The 24,535-nt window shown below is 53.6% G+C and overlaps 9 protein-coding genes across 9 annotated transcripts; 5 read left to right on the top strand and 4 right to left on the bottom strand.

Annotated features, from left to right (window-relative positions):
• Positions 1–241: 241 nt before the first annotated feature.
• CTAM01_05446 (uncharacterized protein) lies at positions 242–2,068 on the bottom strand (the record flags this gene model as incomplete). Its single annotated transcript, XM_060521476.1, has 1 exon — positions 242–2,068. The coding sequence occupies one exon, from the start codon at positions 2,066–2,068 to the stop codon at positions 242–244; it is 1,827 nt and encodes a 608-aa protein (XP_060383690.1).
• A 609-nt stretch (positions 2,069–2,677) lies between these two features.
• Positions 2,678–4,027, top strand: CTAM01_05445 (uncharacterized protein; the record flags this gene model as incomplete). The annotated part of the gene is made up of 1 exon (XM_060521475.1): positions 2,678–4,027. One exon carries the CDS (start codon positions 2,678–2,680, stop codon positions 4,025–4,027), a length of 1,350 nt encoding a protein of 449 aa, XP_060383689.1.
• Positions 4,028–4,224: 197 nt separating this feature from the next.
• On the bottom strand, positions 4,225–6,774 carry CTAM01_05444 (uncharacterized protein; the record flags this gene model as incomplete). The annotated part of the gene is made up of 1 exon (XM_060521474.1): positions 4,225–6,774. One exon carries the CDS (start codon positions 6,772–6,774, stop codon positions 4,225–4,227), a length of 2,550 nt encoding a protein of 849 aa, XP_060383688.1.
• A 1,438-nt stretch (positions 6,775–8,212) lies between these two features.
• Positions 8,213–11,196, top strand: CTAM01_05443 (glycosyl hydrolase family 7; the record flags this gene model as incomplete). The annotated part of the gene is made up of 6 exons (XM_060521473.1): positions 8,213–8,860; positions 8,915–9,054; positions 9,112–9,584; positions 10,032–10,111; positions 10,197–10,665; positions 10,724–11,196. 6 exons carry the CDS (start codon positions 8,213–8,215, stop codon positions 11,194–11,196), a joined length of 2,283 nt encoding a protein of 760 aa, XP_060383687.1.
• Positions 11,197–12,113: 917 nt separating this feature from the next.
• Positions 12,114–12,329, bottom strand: CTAM01_05442 (uncharacterized protein; the record flags this gene model as incomplete). The annotated part of the gene is made up of 1 exon (XM_060521472.1): positions 12,114–12,329. A coding segment is annotated over one exon (216 nt), but the record flags the coding sequence as incomplete, so codon positions are not given.
• Positions 12,330–13,693: 1,364 nt separating this feature from the next.
• CTAM01_05441 (ubiquitin domain-containing protein) lies at positions 13,694–14,835 on the top strand (the record flags this gene model as incomplete). The annotated part of the gene is made up of 3 exons (XM_060521471.1): positions 13,694–13,696; positions 13,847–14,641; positions 14,713–14,835. 3 exons carry the CDS (start codon positions 13,694–13,696, stop codon positions 14,833–14,835), a joined length of 921 nt encoding a protein of 306 aa, XP_060383685.1.
• Positions 14,836–15,889: 1,054 nt separating this feature from the next.
• CTAM01_05440 (uncharacterized protein) lies at positions 15,890–19,302 on the bottom strand (the record flags this gene model as incomplete). Its single annotated transcript, XM_060521470.1, has 5 exons — positions 15,890–16,038; positions 16,101–18,096; positions 18,150–18,570; positions 18,632–19,059; positions 19,291–19,302. 5 exons carry the CDS (start codon positions 19,300–19,302, stop codon positions 15,890–15,892), a joined length of 3,006 nt encoding a protein of 1,001 aa, XP_060383684.1.
• Positions 19,303–19,554: 252 nt separating this feature from the next.
• CTAM01_05439 (mago nashi) lies at positions 19,555–20,418 on the top strand (the record flags this gene model as incomplete). The annotated part of the gene is made up of 5 exons (XM_060521469.1): positions 19,555–19,703; positions 19,835–19,956; positions 20,011–20,074; positions 20,129–20,216; positions 20,278–20,418. The coding sequence occupies 5 exons, from the start codon at positions 19,555–19,557 to the stop codon at positions 20,416–20,418; spliced, it is 564 nt and encodes a 187-aa protein (XP_060383683.1).
• Positions 20,419–23,583: 3,165 nt separating this feature from the next.
• CTAM01_05438 (uncharacterized protein) lies at positions 23,584–24,520 on the top strand (the record flags this gene model as incomplete). The annotated part of the gene is made up of 2 exons (XM_060521468.1): positions 23,584–23,670; positions 24,287–24,520. 2 exons carry the CDS (start codon positions 23,584–23,586, stop codon positions 24,518–24,520), a joined length of 321 nt encoding a protein of 106 aa, XP_060383682.1.
• Positions 24,521–24,535: the final 15 nt, after the last annotated feature.

Below are 24,535 nucleotides of genomic sequence, written 5' to 3'. Positions count from 1 at the left end.
ACTATGGGCTTCGCCGGAGTCCCTATACTCAGCTTCAGTCCTCGCTCAACTGCTACTTTATTTCGAAATCATTCATAGGCGGATACAAGCGGAATCGTCTGACAGATATATCGTCGCTGCCCTTCGGGAAAGTATGTTCATAAGCAAATATGTACGGACCCCTCCAGCAACTGGCAGGATAGAAGACCTCCATCGAATTATCCATCGATGCGGTAAAACGAAAATAATTAGAAACAGAGCTCTAGTGGAACTCAAAATCCACAGACTTCCAGTCAATGTCTTCGTTCATCATGCGTTTTCCTTCTTCCTCCTCCGGTCCCCAGGTGCAAAGTCCAACCCGCATGTAAGGAACGTCCGCCCATTCGCTACTATCACTGCCTGAATTGGCTGGCTGATTTGCGGGACGAAGCAGCACAGCTATGCTCTCAGGGATATTCAGAAGTTCTCCTCGAGTTGAATCAATATCTCCAACATGGAATACCCATAAGTCGCGGAGAACCAATGGCAAATTAGCTTTCTGAGGAAACAGCCAACCGAACCCCGGTAAATCGAACCGCGACAAGTAGCCGTTGAGGTTCAGATGCTCTTGTGTGAATCCGGCATCTGTCATGATTCTGATACGGTCGTAGTCGTGGTCCACGTCTTTGAATTCAGCGTATTCAGACGTGTCTGTCTCCTTGAGGAATTGAACAAGTTTATCTTGCACTTCAAGGGCATCAGTCAAGCGGCAGACTCGACCGCGTGCCCTCATGACATCTTGTCCTTGGAGATAAAATCGAGCTTTCACCACGTAACCTCTTGGCGATCTAAAGTTGGCCGGAACAACCGAGTTCTCTGTGATGCGCCAGCTTAGTGACTCGGCAGGCTTTTCTTTGTGAACAAATAGCTGGCTGAGAACGGGATTCTTGTTGACTATTGCCAAGGCAAATTCTTGGACGAGATCTGCCAGGGAAGGGTTATCATGCGGCCGAATGACCTTGCCCACACGCAGGTTGTAGGCTTGCATAATACCATAGATGCGGTCTACCGGTCTCGAGGTCTGCCTAGACCATGCCATGCTGTAAGGGATGTTGGGGTTCGATGTAGGCAACTTATACATGCCGGAACGGGTAAGGAGTGATTGCGTCTTTTCGATCTTGGTCTTCATGTCTACTTCCCAGTCGCTTAAGTCGTAGCCCATCTGTTCGTGGTATTCAAGGCCTCGTAGTATATTGACGACATCCAAGTAGATGTTGTTGCAAAAATTGACGAACATTGCAAGATATGCTTGGTACTTTCTGCCGTCATCGGACGTGATCCAAACACACGGAAGCCCTTCTGCGCTCAAAATCACAGCATCATTGCGCAACACGGCCTCCTGCAAGGCCCACAGAGATGAAAACCAGGGATCGTTGAGTACGGTTTGCAGTCCAGAACTAATACGGTCGATAGTCTCGCGTACGGCCGTCATCCTGTACTCCTGGTGGCGAACGTCTTCCCAGGTCATGTACGAGGGCATGAGCTGGTTTTTTAATGTGCTGAAGGTGCTGAAAGTGATGGATTCCAATTGGCCGTCGTTCATGTCGTGAAAAGCCTTCGTGAGACTCTCCTGTGTTGCCTCGCACAGCCAAACATGCACCTTGACTGCTTTGTCGAAAATAGCGACCTGGTGACCAACTTCTTCCGCGTTCATGATCTCGTCTTCTTGATCTATGCAAGCGATATCAATCCATGCCCATTCAACGTCCTCAAACGCCATGGAATCAACAACGGCCCGGAACGAGTTCACCGTGAAGTGAGATTCTTTTATTGAGGGTATCTTCCACGGGACGCCCTTCACCGGCAATGCAGGGACGGCATGGTCATCATGCCTGATTTTCCAGCGGCCCCAAGTGTAAGTGAGGATGCTGTACTTTGGCTTCTCCGTTGTTCCATAGACGTTGCGCTCGTCTCTCGGGATTGATGTCAGTGTTGGTATGTGTAATAGTCGCCGGGGCCAGTAGTCATCGGCGTTTTCTGAGGCAGTTAACCGCGGCCAGAAGTCGTCGATGTCCTCTAAGGCAGTTAACTTTTCCTGAATGTCATGCATGTCAATGACTATTGTGTTTCATGATTTACGAATCCGTCGCCGAGCTGCACTTACCATACCGGTAGAGTATTATTGACTGGGAGTGATGTATTCCCGATGTCGGCGTACTTTATCAACAACCCCCAATAGGTATTGTGTAGCAAAGTTGTGAGGCTCTCGGCGAGGCAGAAATCTTCCCAAAAGCGCTTCACTGAACGAAGAGGAATACCAAAGTCCCAAATGAGGCATAATTACGTTGCGAAGAACGTCAGACGTAAGCAGCAATGACCTGCAGTACTTATTACACTTCATGTGCGTCAAGCCCCACGGCTCGCTCCTGGGACGAATGAGCAGACAAATCTGACATGCAGACCAGGGTCTGGTGCAGGACGCGGTATCACATCAGCTTCTCCAAATGTCAGTAAAGCAAACCAACCTCACTGAGCTTCAACTCTTGCTTTGAATAAGAGAAGGATTCAAGTTGAGCACACCGAAAATCTTCCATATTAAAAGGCGGGTTGAAGTTCACTCAATAGCCCTTCCAGCTCTTCTTTTCTCTTGCCCCATCAAACATACCCAAGATTCCCTCATCGTGACCGCATTTTAGGTAGTGATAACAACATCGAGAAAATGTCAGCAACATCATCAGCCCTCGGCGCAGTCTTGGGTTACCTAGGCGCCGAAGTCGCGGGCATAAGCCTCTTCGAACGCCTCTTATGGCCGGAACGCTTCTACAACGCCGTTGACGCCATCGCGCTTATCCGCCTGGCCCTCTTCATGCCCATGGGCGGGCCCCTCCACCGCGCAGCCCTCGAGACGCTGGATAAGTTCCGCGATCACGGCCTGTACAAGGGTCGCCGGCGGGGCGACATGCTCGGTACCACCTTCTTCTCCGACAAAGCCAGCGTCCATTACCTCCACAAGACGGCAACCACCCCCGAAGGCCGGAAGCTACCACGTGCCGTGCGGAATGGCTTCTGGATTGAGGTTTTGAAGCATGTTGACGATCGCATCAGTCTGGGCGGGTCTTGGACCGGGGCCGGTCCGGCGCCGGTGCCGGATACTGTACGACTGAAGGAGGGAGGTGAGGCACCGGCAGACACGGTCAGGACTACAAGGCGGATATACCGTCTTGATCTGGAATTCCAATCCAGTCAAGGAAGCGAAGCGTCTCCACAACTGAAGGCATTTAACGAAAACTTCGGGTTCAGAACATTGCTAGGTATTGTTGTATCGGAGCTATCCTCAATCCTGCTTGCAGTCGCTGCAGGAATCTGGTCAAACCAAAGTAGAGACGGACAAGACGCCCCAGCAAAATGGTTCATCGGCTTCCTTTGCATTCCTCTCTTCCTGAAGCTTTTTGCCGCGGTGGCGCGCGTTCGCCGAGAGAGCGTGATACACGACGAAGGCTCACCCGAATCGTCGACCCTAAACGTGACAGCTCCATCTTCACCAGCAGCCGAAGCTTCAATCACTGAGAAGGACCCAACACCCGCCTCCCCAGATCACCACCAGGAAACAGAAATCTTCGAGGTCGAGGTCCCCTCCATCGGCTTCCTCCTCATCTCTACCCCCTCCCCAGCCTCCCAAGCAAGCTTCCAGTTCTTCCGCCACTACGGCCACCCAATCCGCGACAGCGCCCTCGACCGCGCAAGGGAGGTAGCCAGCATAGTGACGGTGTACGCCTTTGTCCTCTATTTCCCCGCGGGACTGCTACTGCTGTCGTGGATGAACGAGTCTATGCAGTACCTCTGGCTGGGTCAGCAGCTGTGGAGCGTCTTGTTCATGCATCTTGTGCGTCTTTTCGGGTGGGAGGGCACTTCGCGGACGGAGGAGGCGGTGGCGGCTGCGCTCGTGAAGGACTTCAGGGTTGTGTTGGCTGGTGAGAAGGCGTGTGTTGAGGCTACACTGCGGATGGAGGAGGTTACGTCGGTTAGGGAGGGTAGGAAGAGGGTGCAAGAGATGCTAGAAGGACTTTAAGATTGTGGTTTTGGTTTCAATGACCGTGGAAACACTTGGGCAAAGAGAAACGCGCATATATACACCGTCCCATTTTCAGCCTTCGTTCACATTGGAGAAGGAACGTTGCAACTCTTCTAAGTATACGAGCTCGCGCCATATATCCTACCATCTCAATCGGCTGATGACTTGTGCAAGACACAGAGACTGTGCAGCCTCTACAACACCTTCCAATCGACTTTTGAAGTCGGAGGAAGAGACTCATTCTTCAAAAAGAATTGACCAATCTTGTTGAGATAGTGTTTCCCAAACATGGACAAAGGCAACTTCTCCAGCAATACGCCGTGTACGAGGCCCAAGTCCTCATAGAGCGCAACCGCATAGATCCGCCGCGACCCATTACTCAAGTCCTTTAGCGTCGCCAGCATATCCTGAACATTCGCCGTGTATCTCTTTGATTTATTGTCCGCTATCACGTCGTCCTGAGGTAAAAAGCAGTCAACGTTGCCCGATAACTTGCGCGGCCCCGGCTTGTCATCCGATGTCAAGGCGATGCCCACCGCGCGCATAGAAACGCTCGCGTCCTCATTGATAAGCCAATCTGCCACTGTCTCGTGATCTTGACGATCAAGGTAGGTATGATCCGAGGATCCCGAGATACCGGCATACCAGCCCGTGGTCTTGGACACGGGTAGCATGGTCCCACCAGATTCGTTCCGCTTCAGGACCCGTCGCATTTCGTTGGCCGTGCCCGTGGAACGAACGAGATTCCTGGCCATACTTTGGTAAAAGATTGCTCCAAACTTCCGCGAACATTCGCGGAGGAAAGCGAGGGGGTATGTTCCGTAGACCATGGGCTCCGCTGGGGCAGGCTTGCTGGTAGACTTTGAAGCCTCCAGCTTCTCGACGTACCAGTCCGTCACGCTCACGGCAGACATGATGGCTGGAGCGCGGCTGGATGAGCAGTGTCGAAGGTTCGCATTTGTGAGGATGGTTGTGGGTGAGCCGGCGGTGAGAGCGTTGTCAAGCCGGGTCATTATGCAGAGTTGGTAGAGGTCCCTCACTGCACTTGGAAACGTCCGGTCGCTGGTGCTGTCTTGGATGGTCTTCCTGTTCGGATCATTCACGAGTTTCACATCGTACTGAAAGGGCTCGCTGAAGGAGGTTCCAATGGGCTCTGGCAGCAAGTTGAAATCTCGAGTGTCTCTGAGAACTACCATGAGGGTTCTCAACGAGATTGCCGTCCCGCTCCGATCTTCCAGCCTGATCCAGGTGCGAGTATACAGCTGGATTTCAGGGCAGAGAATACACTCCTGCAAAGTCCAGAGTGAGGACATCCAAAAGGTTGGCTCGCCTGCCGTAAGATCGTCAACAAGATCGACTAGATCTTCCATTCTCTCACGGCGCTTTTTCTTTAGCAGCTCCATCGCCACTGTGGCCGCCTGTGTTGCTTCGGCTATTCTGTCCTTGATTGCGTCGGTGTCACGGTTCGACAAGATTGACTGCGACTTGAGACTCATCCAGTCTAATGCGGCTAGCACGCCATGCCAGGACTCGACGTCGTTGATCCAGGCGATGCAGTGGCTCGATCCCTTGAAAATTGACGCCTGATTCGCAATCTCCTGGGCAGCCCTCGGATCGCTCTTGTCCTGCGGAATGCAGAATAAATCGAACCAGATATAGCGGTAGCCAAGTTCCTTGAGCTGTCCGGGAAGATCGCGTACATCATAAATGGTGTTTTCTGGGACCAGCCACGGTACTCCGGGAACAGTTGTGTCGGTTCGTGTTCGCCAGCGACCCCATGTGTGGCTGATACATACGTATGGAGGGCATTCGGGCAGCTCCTCCACGGTGACTGTCTGTTGACTTTCGTTGTCCCAGAGATAGTACGGGTTGATGCTCGCTTGGGCAGCGGTGATTCTCTGGTGTTCCGCATCGTTCTGAACAACGGTAGGATATGGGGTTTGTTCACCGGCAGGAGAATGGCTTGGATGTAGCACTGGATAGGAAAGCTTTTGAATGGTCGCGATACAAGAAGATCGATACCGGGCATGCTGAAGTCTAGAAAGCTTCATATGGCAGAGAAAAGGCTCCCAAAACATCGGATTGAATTCGAAGAGGAAGAGCCTGAATAGATGCGAGTGGTAGAGGGAGGTGTCTGTCTTGACTTCGCTGGCGATGCGACGAAGATTGTATCCATCGGAAGGATCTGATATCGTCCAAAACGGTCGGTTCTTTTCTAGACGCGTAGAGGTGGCACGCAATAGCTCTTCGTTGCAGTAGGCCGCTTTCCACCAGTATCGGAGAAGGTCAAACGATCTTCTTTGAGCAGGCGAAAGTGAGCGGCAGAACTCGGGCTCATCTCGAATCAAGCGTTGGATTTCCTCCCAGTCATCGAGGAGCGAGGCCCAGCCGTGCAGCCTCTTATGGCCATCGAAGTCTGGCCCTCCCTTGTATCTGGCTAGATGAACCCACAGCGGGCATACCGGCCACAGCCTAGGTTCGAGGGGCTTGAAGTGCAAGTTCTTCATGGCCAACAATGCCTTCCGGCTTTGGTCAACTGAGTCCTGCCATTCTAGTCGCGGTGCTCCCTCGGTCAGGCGTCTCTTTTCCAGGTCATCGTATGCGGCCCATCGAGGGGGAACGAGAGACTCCCACTCAGGGGAGAAGACGTAGGCAGTGCAAATATCGTTGTCGGTCTGTTCGCTGGACCATTCCTCGTGCCATTCGGTGAGTTTGGCGGTAATGTCGGTGTTTGATGACCCCATTGCTGCTGCTACGTCTCGGTCAGAGTGTGTCTGCAAAGATTCTTGACTTGTTCGTCTATACCTATCGTCAATCGGAATCGATGTTGCCGTCGTTGACTGGGCTAAGTTCAATTGCTGTCGTTCGAATGAGGGATTTTCAGTCCTCTTTTGTTCAAGACATTGGGTTATGAGGCACGAGAAGTCGCATTATCTCGACAAAACCTCGTTCATACATCGCTTTAGTATTGCTTGACGCAACAGTCTTGGACTCTGTTATTCCAAGGATTTGGTCCTTCTTCAACCCCTTCTGGCAATATTGTGGACTGACGTATGCAAGTAAGACGCGACTCGCGAATCATCTTCCGACAACATCTTGCTGCCTGGCGCTGGTGATAGCGATATTTGACATCTCCACAATGAGGCCACAGATGATGTCCAATATTTCCGATCTCAGGCCGAGCTTATGGATTCTATAACCTATAACAACATCAAGGCTGAAGACTTAAGGCGAGAAATAGGTTGCGTGGCATGCCTCTCTGCTACGGGCGCAGAATAGCTTGGCATCCACCCCAGAGGGCCAGAATCCGAGCCGGAAGAGCTATCCCCCCCTCTTTGAGTGTTCAAGATGGATCGCTTCACTAAACCCTGGTCGAACACCCCTGTAATTGCTTCACGCGGAGAAATGGGGTAGTCGAGCGGAAGCCGCCGTCCTTAATTATGATTCTCTCCGCTTTCTGCTCATCTCCATCGTCCAGCAAACACCATGAGCAAAATGACTGAAAGACTGGTATAAATGCGACCTCTGCCAGGAACGGTGGTCGGCTAATCGACGGACTTCTAAAGGGCGACCTGACTGGATGATTCATCAAGTCGAGCAATCTACCAAATGCAGGTTCATCTGCACAAAGATTGAAGGGGAGGGTAGAGTCGCATCCAAGCGAGCGGCCAGATCTTCCCCCCATGCACGGTTCCTGGCCCGTTCTACCGTGAAGCCACGAGGGAAGGGAGCTGGAGAATAATGAACGTTTGACTACCCAAGCACATTTAGCATGGCACTAGGCCTGTTTCCAACTTACCTCGTGGCGGATAACCTTTGAATCAAAGCTGCGAACCCTTGTCGGCAATCAATGTCACAGCGCCCAGACAGCCAGACAAAGGCTTCGGAGGGTGACCTTCCTTCGCCTCAAGAGGAACAAGACGGGACAGGAAGAAGGAATAGAGCTCAATCACGGAAATTTGGCTCCCTGGAGAGCGCGTTCCGTTGCCAATGCACCCCTGAGCGAGTTCATAATGGGTAAACGGGAAGAGACCCGACAGCCATGGTTAAGTTGGACGGAGATGTCTGAACATATATAAAGACCTCCTTCTCCCGATTGTTTGGTCGAGGCGCGCGCTGTTCTGTCTACCGGCGCAATCGTCGCAATATCTCTTTTCAGGAACTCATCACGGCTTCCCAGTCATGATGGCGTCTTCTCTGTCCCGCTTGGGCCTTGCCACTCTCTTCATAGGCCTGGCAGCGGCCCAGCGTCAGATTGGGCCCGAAGAGAACCACCCCTCACTCACGACATGGCGCTGTACCAAGGCCGGCGGCTGCACTGAAGTCAACAACTTCATCGTCCTCGACTCCCTCGCGCACAACGTCTACCAGGCCAACGGCGGTGGAAGCTGTGGCTCCTGGGGCAGCCCGCCCAACGAGACGGCGTGCCCAACCAAGGAGGCCTGCGCCGAGAACTGTGTCCAGGAAGGTCTCGACGACTACAGCCGCGTCGGCGTCACGACGAACGGCGGCGCCATGACCATGTACCAGCTCAAGGACGGCGTGCAGGTGTCTCCGCGCGTGTATCTTCTTGACCCTTCCAAGGAGCAATATGAGATGATGCACCTGACGGGCAAGGAGTTCACGTTTGACGTCGATGTATCGAAGTTGCCGTGTGGCATGAATAGCGCCCTGTATACCTCTGAGATGGAGGCCGACGGTGGCAAGAGCGCGCTCAACACTGGTGGCGCTCGTCACGGCACGGGGTACTGCGACGCCCAGTGCTATACTACGCCGTTCATCAACGGTGAAGCCAACATTGAAGGATACGGTGCATGTTGCAATGAGATGGTGAGTTGTCTGTCCTTGGTGGGTACTCAAGAAGCGACTAACGTGCCATCACAGGACATATGGGAGGCCAACTCGCGTTCTGCTCATCTGGCGCCGCACCCGTGCAACCAGACTGGTGTCTATCTCTGCGAGGGCGAAGACTGTGCCTTTGAAGGCGTCTGCGACAAGAACGGTTGTGCCTGGAACCCGTACCGGTCAGTGACCAGCTTTGCAGTCCAATAGTATTGAACAGAACCTAACCCTAGAAACAGAGTCAACCAAGATGACTTCTACGGCCGCGGCTCAGGGTTCGATGTCGACACCACGCGTCCCTTCACAGTCATCACACAGTTCCCCGCCAACGAAGCCGGCGTCCTCACCGAGATCCACCGCCTCTACATCCAAGACGGCCACCTGATCCGCAGCGAGGTCGTCAACAACACTGATCTTCCGCAGGTCAACTACCTCAACGATGAGTTCTGCGCGGCGACGGGCTCGCGGCGGTTCATGGATCTCGGGGCGCACCGGGAGATGGGCGAGTCGTTTGATCGGGGCGTGGTGCTTGCGTTTAGCATCTGGTGGGATGCCGGCGGTGGGATGAGGTGGCTGGACGGTGCGCCGGAAGCCGGGCCATGCAATGAGACGGAAGGATTCCCGGAGAACGTTGTCAAGGTTGAGCCGAACCCGGTTGTGACGTTCAGCAATATCAAATGGGGCGAGCTTGGGTCTACGTTCAAGCCTCAGTGTAAGAACAAGCCCAGGAATGTGTAAGTCGTCTAGAGAATAGCAGTCCACTTTCATGCGTCGAGTTTTGTCATTCTCTTTGATATGTCGCCTTGTTGGTATGTTCGTAGACCATCATGTTTGATAAGGCATCGTGACTGTCCTGGGGAAAGGTAAAGATGAATAGTTGAGAGAAGGGAGAAGAAGGTTCCAGGCCGGAGAGGACCGCCAAGCGCGGCCCCACCAGATTGGCGGCTGAGTCAGCAGTCCAGAGAGCTTGGACGCGTCGCGTAAAGTGGTCGGTGGTTCCTGCCGCCGATGGTCAAGTCGCACCGCGGTTCCAGCTCCGACCATGGATAAGCTGCGAACACCTCCACCTACTTACATATTCCCTCTCCGTCACTCTCGGGATGCCTTTCAACGTTTCCGAGCCATCGTGAATACATAACAGCGCATAACATGGAGGCAGCAACTGAGCGCCACTTCTTCCACCATGGCGCTCCGAAGCCTGGCGCGACCAAGACCGCCCTCAGAGTAGAGTATCCCACAGTCCTACGAACGCAATGCACTTTCCCGATCATTTATGTGACACTGCTACACGATGGGAGCTTTTTCTGACTTGAATATACTGCAGGCCATTGAGAGAGAAAAGCTGGACTGCCAATGGTGCCAGATTCGAGCATTTCCGAACCATAAACAATACCCAATCACTATCGTAAACGAGGTCGACGACGAAATAATACCGCCCAACTTTCGATTTCTGCAGCACTCAAAGCTCGGCCACGGGGTACAAGCCGCAGAGGATAGTTTCCGAAGCGGATGCGAATGTGAAGACGAGGAAGAATGCCAGTATGCGGGCTGTCTCTGCCTGCAGGAGCAAGAAGACGACTCAGATGACGAGGGCGAAGCGAGAAAGAAGGCCTACATGTACCATATGCACGGCGTCAAAGCTGGGTTGCTGCGGTCAAAATTCCTGGGCTCGACGCGGCCCATTTACGAGTGCCACGAAGGCTGCGCATGCGATGTGACCTGTCCTAACAGGGTGGTCGAGAGAGGTCGTCAGGTTCCTCTTCAGATTTTCCGGACTGAGAAGACGGGCTGGGGTGAGTTGAGCTGAGAGGCTGCTGCCATGCTGGAGAGAAGCTTACTCTATGAGAATAGGTGTTCGATCGTTGCTCGACATTCGACGAGGACAGTTCGTCGATAACTACATTGGCGAGATCATTACACCACAGGAAGCCCAACGCCGACGGGATACGTCGAATATTGCGCAACAGAAGGACGTGTACCTTTTCGCACTCGACAAGTTCACGGATGAAGACTCCCCTGACATGCGCCTGCAAGGGCCCCCGCTCGAGATAGATGGCGAATTCATGTCCGGCCCGACTCGCTTCATCAATCACTCCTGCGAACCGAATTTGCGTATCTTTGCGCGCGTGGGAGACCACGCCGACAAACACATTCACGACCTTGCCTTCTTTGCGCTTCGCGACATTCCCCGAGGAGAGCAGCTCACGTTCGACTACGTCGACGGTGTCAGCGACGACGCTGTTGATGCGAAGGACAAGAGCAAGCAAGGCGACATGGTTCCGTGTCTTTGCGGCAGCAAGAATTGTCGCCAGTTCCTGTGGTAGTCGTTCAGTATCAATGATAACTGTCTGGATTCGATCGCGTTTCTAGCTTCTGGTTTGTCGGAAGGTCGGATACCAATTCGATGCTAGCCGCGAAGTGCCACATACTGTCGGCGGTAGCGGGATTTGTGGAAGTCAAGGAGCCGTCAATGACGAAAGATGCCAACGTCATCGGCATCGGGCTTTTACAGAGCTTACCTCCAACCTTGCTGATAGGTACGGACGGAAGTCTGGCTTCAAAAATGGGCTTAGATCGAGAATACCGGGAGACAGCGGGCAAGGAAGACTGGGTCAGGTGCCGGGACGGCATGACACGGAGGCTCCGTGGGTTGATGAAGCATCAAGCCTACAAAGAGCCCACAATTTGGATCTTCAGGGATGGCCGGTGCGCCCGGTTCGTCTGAAGAGGCGGACAACTCGGGACGTCAAGGGGGGATGCCCTGGATTGGGACATAAAGCATGGCCTTACTGACGTCCAACTCGTGCACGGCGCACATGTTAATTGTCAGGTCGGAGGGGGCATGACGCGATGAAATGCATCTAAGCCTGGGACGCAAATTGAGGTGTCAGATCTGGTGTTGCGATGGAGACGCAGATCTTATGTGCTACTAAGGCAAACTTCCAAATTGGCGCTGGAGTCAGGTAACGGGATCTCGGCAATGGCGTTTCAATTGGTGTACGTAGTAATACGAGACGGGCCCCGGTCGATATCCATTCTAGAAGCGCCAATTTGAGCACCGCTATGACCTCTACGAATACTACTAGGAAAAGTTGAAGTGATTAGTGAATTGCCTTCACGGATGGTGTCTCTAACTCGCGTGCATGATCGAGATGTGCCGGTAGAGGCGCCTGCTATAAGCCATCGGTATGCAGTTGGCCGCTGTCCTTGTTTATTGATCAGGCGTTCAGTTCATGGTGGCTCAGCAGAACCTTGGACGGATCCCCTCACAACCAACACTGAGGGCCAATCGTAGTGTATGTAGAGCACGAGGGTGAAAAAGAAGGCCGATGGAGGGGGGAGGAGTCTTGCGGCATGAAGCGAGTGGGCTGGGCTGAGGAATGCCGGGGAGGACCCTGTGCTGGGCCGACTTTTCGGATGGATCTCGCCAAGGCACTTGTGACCAAACCTGGAAGAACTGGACTTACAGGAATAAAATAGCTGCGGACACTGAAGGGAGTTTGTGTGTCTGTACGGATATGAGAGACACTTAGGGGAGAGAGAACCATGTGGCTGGGCCGATCCAATGTCTCGATCCGTTGTCTCTTAGCGTCTTTCGAATATTTCTGAAAGAGGATAATCCACGTGCAAACGGGAGACTCGAAGGAGCAAAACATGTCTTGATTTGGATGCTGAACCCAGAGATATCCCACGGGTGCGTGCATTCAAATCATACACAAGGTACGGAGTAAGGTAAGGTAAGGTACCTCGGATCTTAAAAGAGGAATGCTCAAAGGGGGAAAAGGGACGAAAAGTCGAGGTCCACTGCTTTCTCGCCTTATCTCTTCGCAAGCGAAGCGGACGGGAAGCGAAAAACAAGCCCAATTTCGACGTCTCACAGCGGCAACCCACTGGACAAGCCTGGACTAGCACCATCCCTGCTGCCGATATCCTCTTCCGGGGAACTGCAACCACTGATCATCTGCTGCATTCTTTCCATTTTTTACCTCGAGATGTACTAAGGTACCTACTTAGGTATCCGTAGAGGTGAGCGATAAGGTACCAAGAGAGACTCACTCACCACACTCACCTTGCCTTCATCATCTCACCTCTCACCACTCACCTCACTTGCTACCTTACCTCTCGCAGTAATCCTTCCTTTCGTCACCGCTGGACCCCAGGTGCCTCACCCACCCTCCCAAACACAGTCCTAGTCCCTCACTTTCTCTCGTCACTTTTCATCTTCTCCTCTGCTGCCCTCCTTCTGCCGCCTGTAACGTTTTTGAGGAGCTCCTCTCTGCTCTGTGCCTCTCACCACCCACCTTCTCTCTGCTCTCGTTCCATTCGCAACGCCTCCCCCTCGAATACGTACCTTTCTTGACTTCAGCTACACCACTTCCCGTCGCTCTCCCCACGCTCCGTCCGGGACCAACACGACACACACACACACACACACGCCTTTTTAATACACGACAGCCGCAGCTCGTCGACCAACCAGCGTCAGATCGTCACGTCAACGACACAAGGGTCTAGACCCTCCAACAGCCCATACTCGTTTCCTCTCCTCTTTCAACATCGCCCCCGTTTTCACCACCCGACCTCTCTACGGCAAAGCCACTAATTAGTTCCCGCCAACCTTTTGACATCTTTGTTCAGTACAGCTAGCCGAAGCTTGTCTTGACTCGTCTTTCATCTCGAGGTCAACGGCGACACTTGATCATCACCAACACGCCGCAAATCACAACCTGGGCAATGGCACGAGACGCATCAGCTTGCTAGAATCAATCTCCCTCGCCAACACAGAACCGAACACCCCATCCTCCATCTGAAGGCGTTGACAATATGGTAAATCTTTACTTCCTCTCCCTCTCGTCTCTGTATGATACCGCCGTCGGACACTACTCCGATACGCCCAAGCGCTCTTCCTGCCAATACCTGCATGCCTCGTCCGACCACCTCCCGCATGTTCTCAGACTGACGATCCTTCTTGCATAGGGCTGCTGTCTCTCCCGTCCCCAGGGCTCTAAAGCCCCCTACCCGGGTCCGACCAACACGGGCTCCGCGAGAGCTATCAACTCTGCGCCCGCCTCCGTTCATCGCGATGATGACTCTCCTGCCGAAACAACACAGACCTCCTCCGGTCGCCGTCGGGGCCGCCACTCCAGTATGCCTCTCGACAAGCACATCAACAAGCCTCTGCGCCGCCACGTCTGGACTTCTAAGGGTCGCGCCTGGACCCGTGTCGCAATAGACCGCGAGCGAAGAGACTTCTTTGACACCCGCGTTACTGGCCGCCCAGAAGTCTGGCAGTCTTTGCGCGCAGCCCTCGAGGTTATCTGGGACCCCGTCAGCCAGGGTGCCGCTGACGACGGCACCGATGGTCTTGCGACAGCGCAAGGCATTCTTAATGCGGCAGAGATCACTCTTCCCACAGGTGATCTTGCTCAGGGTGCATACGATCAACTGGGCAACTACTATCCCCTGTCTGAGTGGCTTGTCGCCGATCCCACGAATTTGGTAGAGGACGATGCCACGATTGATGGCGCCGACGAAGCGCTCTCTACTAGAGACCTCAAGGACGATCTTGCGGGAGGAGAGGAGACTACGGAGGAGCTGGACGAGGACGACAACGTCCGCCGGAGAGAAGAGAAGGGTAAGGCCGTCGTCGACGCCCGGGACCAGCTCTCCGTTCTAGCCCGCCTGAGCGAGACTGCGCGCGATGTCACTGTCAGCTTCGTCAAGAGCGATAGCGTCAGAACTGTTGCTCGTAAGATCCAGGAGCAGTCAGGAGTAAGTAACATATCTTGAGTTCCGCCTCAGCCTAACTATCCTGGAGAGGACATCATCTAACAAGCTCCCAGCTCGCTAGCACCAAAAAGATTCGCATCGCCTATATGGGCAAGATCCTTAAGGACAATCTCTCCCTCGCTGAACAGGGCTGGGCAGAGGGTCATGTGGTCAACGCCCTCGTTTTCGACAGATAGCATCGCCGAGAATCGCAGGCGGACAGATATGCGTCCATTTGGCTTAAGACGGCATGGGTTCGCCGACTGAGAACGTCGTCTCAAGACATGCAACGCGATCTACACTCTTCTCCTCAGTAAAGAACGACGACAAACACAACGCACATCGCCATGGCGTACGCAACACGGCTGCAGGCATGGCGCCACCCCGATCACATTCGATTCGATTTGGTTGGGCACACACCTCGGCATGAATTTTCCTTTGGTCTGGCTTTCCTCAGTCTGGATAAATACCCCCTTTCATTATGGTGCGGGACTCTTTTTTAATATTCCCTTATAGTCGATCAGGCGTTCCGGAGGATGGAAACCCACTGCCTCACAAAAGAAGTTGGTCAGCAATTCATTGCAGGCGTTCGTTTTTTCCATCATGAGCACTTCGCAGATGTTTTAGTTCTTTCTCTTCTTAGTTGTTAATAGCGGTCATTACGATCATTCGACAAGCGAGCCTTTCTCCAAGGTGTAGGGCAGCGATGAGTGGCTGTCACTGCGGAGAGGTACAATACCAATAATTACTCAAGATCTGTTCAGCCTTTTTATGTCTTGCAATGCCTGTTTTCCTCGTGTGATTTAGGAGAGGCAAGTAGAGACGATGATCACCTTGGACTTTGAATACCTCATGCACACGTTCATACATGCCCACCCAAATTTGCGTGCAGGAAAAAGACCATTTGTTGAACATCAAGAACATCTCATTTCTACCTACTCATGACGCCTGACCGGGCTGCACTTTTTACTCTAACCTCAAAGAGATAAGAAAAGGAGAGGGGAGTCTCTCCTTCTCAACCCCCACGCCCCCTTGTTCATTCCCATTTCAACTCAACTCGACGCTGTCGACAAGCCAGCCACTACCACCACCACATGCTTTACTTTTCCCCGGCATACACCATCGAAAACTCAACACTTGTGTCTCTTTCCTGGCTCTTCATTACACCTGTAGCCATAGTGGGCCTTAGATAGCTAGGGGAACAAACCGCAAGTCTCCGTATATAGCCTTTCATCCCCTTTATCAGGTCTCTCATGCCGCTGAGCCAATCTTATTGAGACCCTTGAGGGATCCCAAGCTCAGGGCCAGACCCTGCGATCTGCTTCTTATTCTGACGAAGCCAGTAATCGGCCCGTCTTCGCCTTCCTTCTCGATACTCAAGTTGGCCAGAGCATCCTCGCCTAGAAATCGTGTTAGCTTGCAAATGCTGCGAATATCAATGAACCAGGGAAAGTAAACTTACCAAATACACTGCGAGCGTACAGGTTGGCACTCAGGAACTGGCAGTCGCCCTTCATGCTGGCCTCGGGGGTCAAGCAGTTCATGTTGGTCGCCGCCATCAGCTGCTCGAGGAAATCGCGCAGAGACTTGGCCTTGGAGTTGATGTTGACCTTATTCTCCCACTCAAACTCGGTCCACATCGTGCGGAACTGTGTCTCGGTACATGTTGCCGGCTGGATGTAGTCCATAATGTCTACATGAAGGTCGTTAAGAATGACGACGTTTGTATCCGTTGAGTGAGCACCGTCGTAGACAACGTTGCCAAAGATGACACCAGTATCCGTAGAGGACACCTTGATTGTGCACTGCACGTTGTGGAAGTCATGAGGTCCCAGGTTTTGTGTCGTCGGCCGCTCAACGACCTTCAAGTCACCGAGAGTGGCAAACTCGACGGAGAGATTCTGCAGCGTCTCCATCGTCTGGTTGACCAGAAGGACGTCCAGAACGATGTCGAACTGGTGAACCTTGACGTAGGCCTCGGCGTAAACAGGGTCGGAGAAACCGGTGAGCTGCACCACACGACTGAGCTTAGACGAGAGATCCTCAGCGGTGGCCTCTCCACCTGTTGCGCGCTCCAGGTCAACCTCGATCTCGTCCAGACCATCGCTAGCATTCTTCTTCGAGAGCTGGCGGATCTGAACGACATCGTCAACCTGGATGGCCGTCTTGGCCTTCTCAACGGCCTCCTTGGCGGCCTTCTTCTTCTCCTCGGCCTGGACCATCGCTCTGAACGCCTTGCGGGTGTCGTCGAGGTAGACAGTCTCGAGCTCCTTGTTCTGGGCGAACTCGGCGAGCGAGCGGACGCAAGACATGATGCGGTCAACCGAGTCCTCATCAATGGGGGCCTTGACGAATTGCGACTGGCCGACGCGGATGATGGAGATCATGATAAGCATGGCCTCACCGCGGAGAGCATTGGTGCGCGCTGACTCGGTAGAGATCTCTGCGTGGCGCATAACCAACTTGACGAGGGTGGCGGAGAGAACGGTTGTGAGGTAGTAGTCGCCGTCGAGAATGAGCTGGCGCAGAGGAGGCTTCTGGGCAGCCTTGACAGCCTCCAGCTTGGCAGCAACAGCAGACTGACTGGTAAGGGCGGTCTCGGTCGCGTACGTTCCGTCGGCAAGAACCTTGCGGGAGCCGGTAGGTGCTGCGGGCTTTGAGTGTCCGTTGACCTGCTCCTTGTTCTCTTCTTCGCTATCGCCGTCCAGAAGTCGTTGTTCCGAAGCGAGAATCGGGATCTCGCCGAGGCTGGCACGAATGCTCTTCCATGCATCCCGAATATCGCGCTCCTCCAGGGAGTATTCTCCTATGATCCACATGATACCTCTGTACACCTTTCCGGCACGCACCTCGCTGAGGGTAGCAACCAGCCTCTGGACGATCGGCTTCCGCAGCTTGGGAAACTTCTCCACGACCTCCTTGACGAAGTTGATGACATCGACGGCTGAAGTGTTATTGAAGTCGGCGATGAAGTCCATGAGCAGGTCGACGACGCTAGCGGCAACCTCTGAGAACTTGATGGCGCACTGGTGGATGGTGTGGATGAGGAGCTGGCGGTACTCGGTGTTCTTCTCGTACTCCTGGTCGACAGTCTTGGAGAGCTCCTTCTTAAGCAGCAGCACAACCTCCTCGACATTCTTGCTTGACACCATCTCGAGAGCAATATCCAGAGCCTTGCGTCTGACATCAATATCGGGGCTGGAAAGAACGCGGAGGATCTCCATAACCAAGTCGTCCAGAATACCCTCGTTCTTTTTCCGCAGTTGATCAACCCGGTCAAGCACGATGAGCTTGACATTGTTATCGGCCTCCTTGATGCTGAGCTCGATGAACTTGGCGGCAGCGGCCTTGACGGCGACAGGGTTGTTTGTGAGGGCGGTTAATGAGGAAGCGGCTTCGTATACGACGGTCGAGGTATTGGCTTCGAGGAGGTCGAAAATGAGTCTGAGATACCGTGCCTAATCAAAGTCAGATGTGCGACAAGGCAATGTCCGTTCTCGGTTCTCGTTACCTTGTTCTGAGAGTTCTGGACGGCATCCTTGCGGATGAACTCGAGCTCAACAAGCTGCAACAGCTCTTCTGCGTTCGGGATACCCTCAAATACCGTGCTCAGGTAGAGCAGTGCCTTCTCGTGGTCGATAGAGGCCAGCGCAGCGAAAGCGTTGCGCTTGCATGTGGGATCGTTCTCGGATTCGAGGAATGTGGCAATGAGCTCTGAGGCATCGGGAATCAGGCTGGCGGAGTGTGTGTAGATGGAGGAAACCGCAAAGACGGCGTTCTTGCGCACGTAGGCGTGGCGGTGCTCGAGACATTGTCTGGCGGAGGAGAGGAGAGGCTCGATGAGCTCGGCTTCTCTAAGCTTGCACAAGAAGCGAAGAGTGTTTCCCCGGATGTACTCGTTGGGGTGCTGCAAGTCGTTTCTGATGCCGTTGCTAAGGCCAGAGTGTCAGCAGGGGTGCAGCTGCGAAGGGAACGAACAAGCCAGCCACGAACCAGACCAAGATCATTTCTTGCTTCAGCTTGCCATTGGAGTCGAGCTTGGGGCAAATCTCATAGTAAAAGTACAATAGCTTCTTCAGAGCCTTGTGCTTCGAGGGCATGACGAATCGGATGATGTGCATGAGCAAGTTGGGCATGGGATCGCCATTGAGCATGATCGTGAGAATGCGCTTCATGGTCTCGACTTTGCTCTCGTCGGTGCCCTTCTCGAGCTGCGTGCGCAGGTCCGAGAGGGAGGGAACGTCGGCGGCATTGTCCTGGTGCACCAAGCTGTACGCATTTTCCAGAAAGGAGGCCATCGTGGCGGGTGCGGTGTGATGTTGCTGGCGAGGTGCCGGCGCTGTGGTTGAGGACGTGTTCAAGGGGGAGTTCGGGGTGTTCGAGTGGGATGTATCGAAGCTGGGCGGTGGGGATTGGACGGTCTAGGGACGGGGGTGGAATACGTGTTAGCTAAGGGAAGCTGTCTATCGCTGCGAGTTCACAACCCAAAGTGACCAAACTTGAGGGGATTGGGGAATAAGACGAACATTAGGCCATCCAGCGAGACTGTCCTCTTCCACACGAGTCCTAGGTAGTCATGCGTCGCCTTGTTGTGCTGTGTTGAAAGCAATAAGTTCCGACATACGGCTCGGTAGCTGGGCTCTCTCTCACACTCTGGCCTCCATTTCGTGAATATCTGTCCCTGGGCACCAGCGCCGGACAGGTGTCACTTACTTAGGTAATCGCACGTGATTCAGGTTTTAATGGGACTTGACCCCTTGCCGCCTTGCACAAAACACGGAGACGGAACGGATTAACTGATAAGAGCCTCCCTTGGCGGGCAAGAGCTCTCCATTGGCGACTGGAGGAAGCTTGGACCATGTCGGATCGGACCCCGCTACCCTGCCGGCGAGGCACCGCGGGCTAGGCTGGACTCGATGGGGACCATCCCGCTTTTCCTTGCATTCCCATCTCCAGCCTTGCAGCTCGAGGACACCAGCCGTGACATTTCACCGACATTGCCAATTGTCGCCAACACTGTTGTCACAATGGCGGCTCCCAACGATCAGTTCTACCTCCGCTACTAGTATGTAGCCAGAGCTTTACACCGCGTTATGAATAAATGCTAATTGAGATGTAGCTCCGGTCACTCTGGGCGATTCGGACACGAGTTCTTGGGTAACAACGAATCCCAACCCCACTATCCGGTTCTTTGAGCAACCTTCTGACGTTCTTGCTACCAGAGTTCGACTTCCGCGTCGTTGGCGATGGACGTAGCGCAGTCGCGCGTTATGCGAACAACTCCAACTACCGAAATGACAGTCTGATCCGTAAAGAGAGTACGGCGCCTTTCCCCTAATACTTAAACGAGCATCACTAATGGCAACATCTAGTGTGCGTCAGCGCTCTCATCGTCGACGAGATCAAGCGCATCATCAAGACGAGCGAGATTCTGAAGTAGGATACCCAATATCAACCGACCCCGGAGATACGCTGACATACAGGGTGAAGGGAAGATGACTCAAAGTGGCCACAAAAGAACAAGGACGGACGTCAGGAGTTGGAGATTCGGCTGGGCAACGACCACATCTCCTTTGAGGTGGGTTGAAAGCGACTTTGTTGGACTTGGAGATTCGGGCTGACTGACGTGTTTCGAACAGACGGCCAAGATCGGCTCACTGGTTGATGTGACAGAGTCTGCCGACCCTGAAGGCCTGCGCGTCTTCTACTACCTGGTGCAGGACCTGAAGGCGCTGGTGTTCAGCTTGATCGCGCTGCACTTCAAGATTAAGCCCATCTAGAAGGGGGACACATCGAAGAAGCTGAAGAATGCGTCAGACTAATTTAGGCGTCAAACGACAAAATACTTGGAGATACCCCTGAGAACTGGGCCCGCATCTGTTCTCCTCCTCTCGTGCGAGAACGCTACAAGCCGGCCACGAGGACGTATCATGACGAATTAGCCCGCATGTGACCTGCGGAACGACCTTTTTTTTTCTAGAAAAAACTGCATGATGCTGCAAGTCGGGTGCATGGAGGAGGGGTCTTGGGCCCTTCAGCTCAGACGACGAGCTGGCGAACGGACAAACGGGCAGGCGGGAAATTAGACAGCCCTGTTGGTCGTCACTCATACGAGGTCAGACTCGGGAAGACCAGACTGCATGGCTACTGGTCATGTGATGTGAGGGGAAAATAACGAGATACGGTTTTCACTATTGATGCACGCACGCGCCCCCTATTCTGATGGTGTTTTGAGGTTGAGTGATGATGATGTTAACACGACTGAGAGACGAAGACGAGTTTAATTTTCCAAGTGGCATGTGGCCCGCTGTCAAAAAAATGGCACACTTATTGTTCGGTCAGTTTTGTCTTCATGGGACGCCGCGCTTGGTTCGGGGATGCAGGTGGTGCGGTTCGCAGACGATGCCAACAGTTCGAGTCAGTCTTTTCACAACGGCGCATTTATACCAGGCAAAGGCGTGTTACAGAGCACCTCGAGCTGGGACCAACAGTGGTGTCTTTCCTCGGGCCAACCATACTGAATGACGGACAGAGCCCAGCAGGGTAAAGGGCCGTTGAGGCGTGACGGGAAGAAGCCGGTACCTGGGGTTCGGATCGCGCCAAAAGAGGGAGCATGGAAGCAGGGTGTAAAATTCGATGATGCGGCGTTGAACGGCGACGCCGATCCCAGATTGTCTTTTATGCGATGAATGTGTATGACGGCTACTTGTTTGCAACTAGAGACACATGCCATTAAGCATACCAAACGCGAAAGCTGACCCAAGCTCTTCACCTAAGAAGGGGTGAAGTATTACAAAGGCACGGGAGGAAGGTGAGTTCACCGATGTAAGGTGAGACTGGGAGAACCCGTACTCACAGACAGTATCAACAGTGCAATGAAGAACGCGAGTCCCAAAAGGGAATCACGGGTGGTGACAGGGAGCTGCTGGGTCGGACGTTATGACCGAATACTGAAAGTGTAAGGTTAGGGATAGATGAATAGGGTGAGTGTCAATTGGCACAGCCCTTTCTTCAACATGAGGCTGAGGCTTAGACTGTGGAGATGGGGCGGGTAAGGTGAGCTTTCTTCTAGTCTCTGGAGAGTCTGGAAATTCTGGAGATTCAACTCTTGAGTCACCGAGTGTAAGGACCGGTGAGAGTGAGGAGCATAGACTTAAAGAGGCGAGACGAAAGTCGGTAACCCAAGTTGAGAGCATGGCTTCTCTTGAAGCTAATTAGTTAATGAGCACATCGTATTTTGTAGGAGCAGTTCACACAGAATGAGAATATGGCGTGTACACAGCAAGTGGGATGAATGACGGAGAGGGGAGTGAGAGTGCTTTGACAGTGTCTGAGGGCTCGGAGTGCAGGAAAGAGGCTGCAAGAGCACAGAGTTTGACCCCAGTCTGTGCCCGTTTCCCCAACTCTTTGGATTTCAGCGCCCTGCCGAAGCCTCCGTCCCCCGCCATCTGAGGCTCTTGGTGCTGTGCCCTTGGAAAGTACTTGCTGAAGAGCGGGCGCAGAGTAAAGTCCGCAAGCCCGATGAGTGAGCCTTGACCCCTAAAAGTTCAACTCACGGGGTGTTTATGTTTGAGAGGTATCCAAAGGGGAGACTTGAGGAGCAGCAGTGGCAGCTTGGTGAATCCTTCAGGGCATATAGCGCAAGACTACAGGGCTGTATCGCGTTGCTGTCGCGTGCCATTGTCGTGTTCGGGACGTTATGGGAGGTATGTGTGGGTTATGGATGTGAGGGAGTACCCTGGATGAGTGAATGAGTGAGTGAGTGCCAGTGAGTGAGTACTCTGGAAGTAGGGATGTACGGCTGTTGACGAATTATAGGTATGACATAAGTTGCTAGAAAAGGATAAAAGGGACGCTGTACATCCGCCAACCGCGCCTGTGGTCGCTGTCAACGTGAGTAAAGTGGTTAAGTGCCTTCCTTTTGCGACGCTTGCAGCCCAGCAGTTCGTCTAACACGAGCCACCGAGCGAATGGCCATTTAGCTGCCAGCCAGTTACTCGCCAGCCCGCTAAGGGACCAAAGTTTTTGTTAGCGTACGCCATGAGCCAACGCGTGGGACGCCAGAAGCGACAGGAAGTCGGTTCGTAGGAGTGACGGCTATGACAGTTGGAGATAAACCACGCCTTCCACGCTAAGCTACCCACGATTACCGTAGCTCCGTGGCGTGGCAGTGACAACTTGTTAGTTAGTGCGTGCGAGAGAGAGAGAGAGAGAGAGAGGGGGGGGACCGCCGACAAGCTTCACTCTACAGCGGCGGCGGCGTAGCGGAGAGAAGGAAAATGAGGGCGGCGCAGGGCTTGACAGCGCAGAAAATGGCACAGGCCGGGAAGACCCTTCCAACGTGGCTAGCGGTAAACGACGCAGATTGAGGTGTCCCCGCGTCTCACACGTCCCTTCTTTTTCCTTCACTTCTCTTAGCTGATTAACTGAGGTAATTGGGGCACTCTCTCTTATGTATAGTCATGGTAGCTGGACGAGTGAGCAATATGCATTCAGGCCGCGAACAGAAGGCGGGGACACAGGCGTCATCGGCTGCAATGCATTGACTGCAGCACCTGCCCGCCCTCATTCTCCCGCATTACGGAGTACATCTCACCCCCTTTGGTCGCTGACACCCAATTCATGTGTTATCAGATTGTCTACAGATAAAATGTAATGCAATTGACTGGTGGTGTGTGATGGATGCAGTCGAGACATTGTACTCATCTCACAACTTTCACTCTGTACAGTCTGCATACCTATGAACAATTCTCCAGTAAACTCTGCAAAAGCTATCTTGTATGAACAATCGAGCAAAGTAAAAGACCTCGGCCAGCATCATCGCTCACTTCAGTCACCTACTGGGTACTCCGTACAGGTCATCCCGTCCCATCTCTCGTCTTCTCCGCGGGTCCCCCGTCCGTCCCAGTGCCTCCCCGGTCACGACTCACCCCCAATTCTCTCTCATGCCACGCCCTCTCACTCTCACTCTCACTCGCACTCTCAGTGAAAAAGGCTTGAAGCTACCGGAGTACATGCCCGTTGTACCCACGGTAACCTTACCACGCCTTCCACGCCTTCCCTCCTCCAATCCCGCATCCTAATCGTCACCCCCCCCGTCCCATTTCCCGTGCCTTGGTCACTTCATCGTCCTCCCGTCCTGCTGGCTGCATCCAGTCACCACCTTATTCTACCTTGCCTTGAGTTCTACCCGTCGCTGTCGCTGTGTCCTGTTGCTTGTTGCTGGCTACAGTTCCTGTTGGCCCGGTTCTTCAGTCCATACGGATACAGCCACTGTATTGCTGTGGACAACCCTCCCATATCTCTCTCTCGCCCACCTCTGCTATACTATGACCCAGACTCGCCTTGTCTTCGTCACATCATCAGTCATCCGTCCGTTGCTTCTACTTTGCATTTGATATTCCCCTCCAAGCCAGAAAAGCTTCGTCATCCGCGACGTGCTTTGCGACCACTCAGCTTATCCTCTGCGAACCGTAACTCCAATCATCCTCACTCACCCATTTACCGTCGTCCTGCGACTCCGCGGCTACCTACAAAGTTGTACCTCGTCGACTTCTGGGGTGGTGTTCTCTCTCGACCAATACCATTCTCGCTGCCCCCGACCGCTTTCTTCCGCTTGGCAGGCCTGTGACTTATTCGGCCCCATAGTCACCGATTGCTACAAGTGGCCTGGCCCAACTCTACTCCTCCTCGCATCCCGTCGACCGAGTTGAGTTTATCTCGACTTTCGAGCCCGCGACCGCCAAATTTCGCGGCGACCTACCATCCATTACCGACATCGCACCCTCTCCCGCCCGTCACCGACATCGCCAACTCTACAGCAGCGCCGTCGCTCCCCCTGCTGCCATCATTGCGGAGCCCTCGACCCCCTGCCGGCGGTAAACCCGCACCCGTTCC

Source organism: Colletotrichum tamarilloi, assembly GCF_030869305.1.
Source record: "Colletotrichum tamarilloi strain Tom-12 chromosome Unknown Scaffold_14.1, whole genome shotgun sequence".
Lineage (NCBI taxonomy): Eukaryota > Fungi > Ascomycota > Sordariomycetes > Glomerellales > Glomerellaceae > Colletotrichum > Colletotrichum tamarilloi.
Note: the sequence above shows the minus strand (reverse complement) of the source record. Positions and strands in the feature narration are given on the sequence as shown.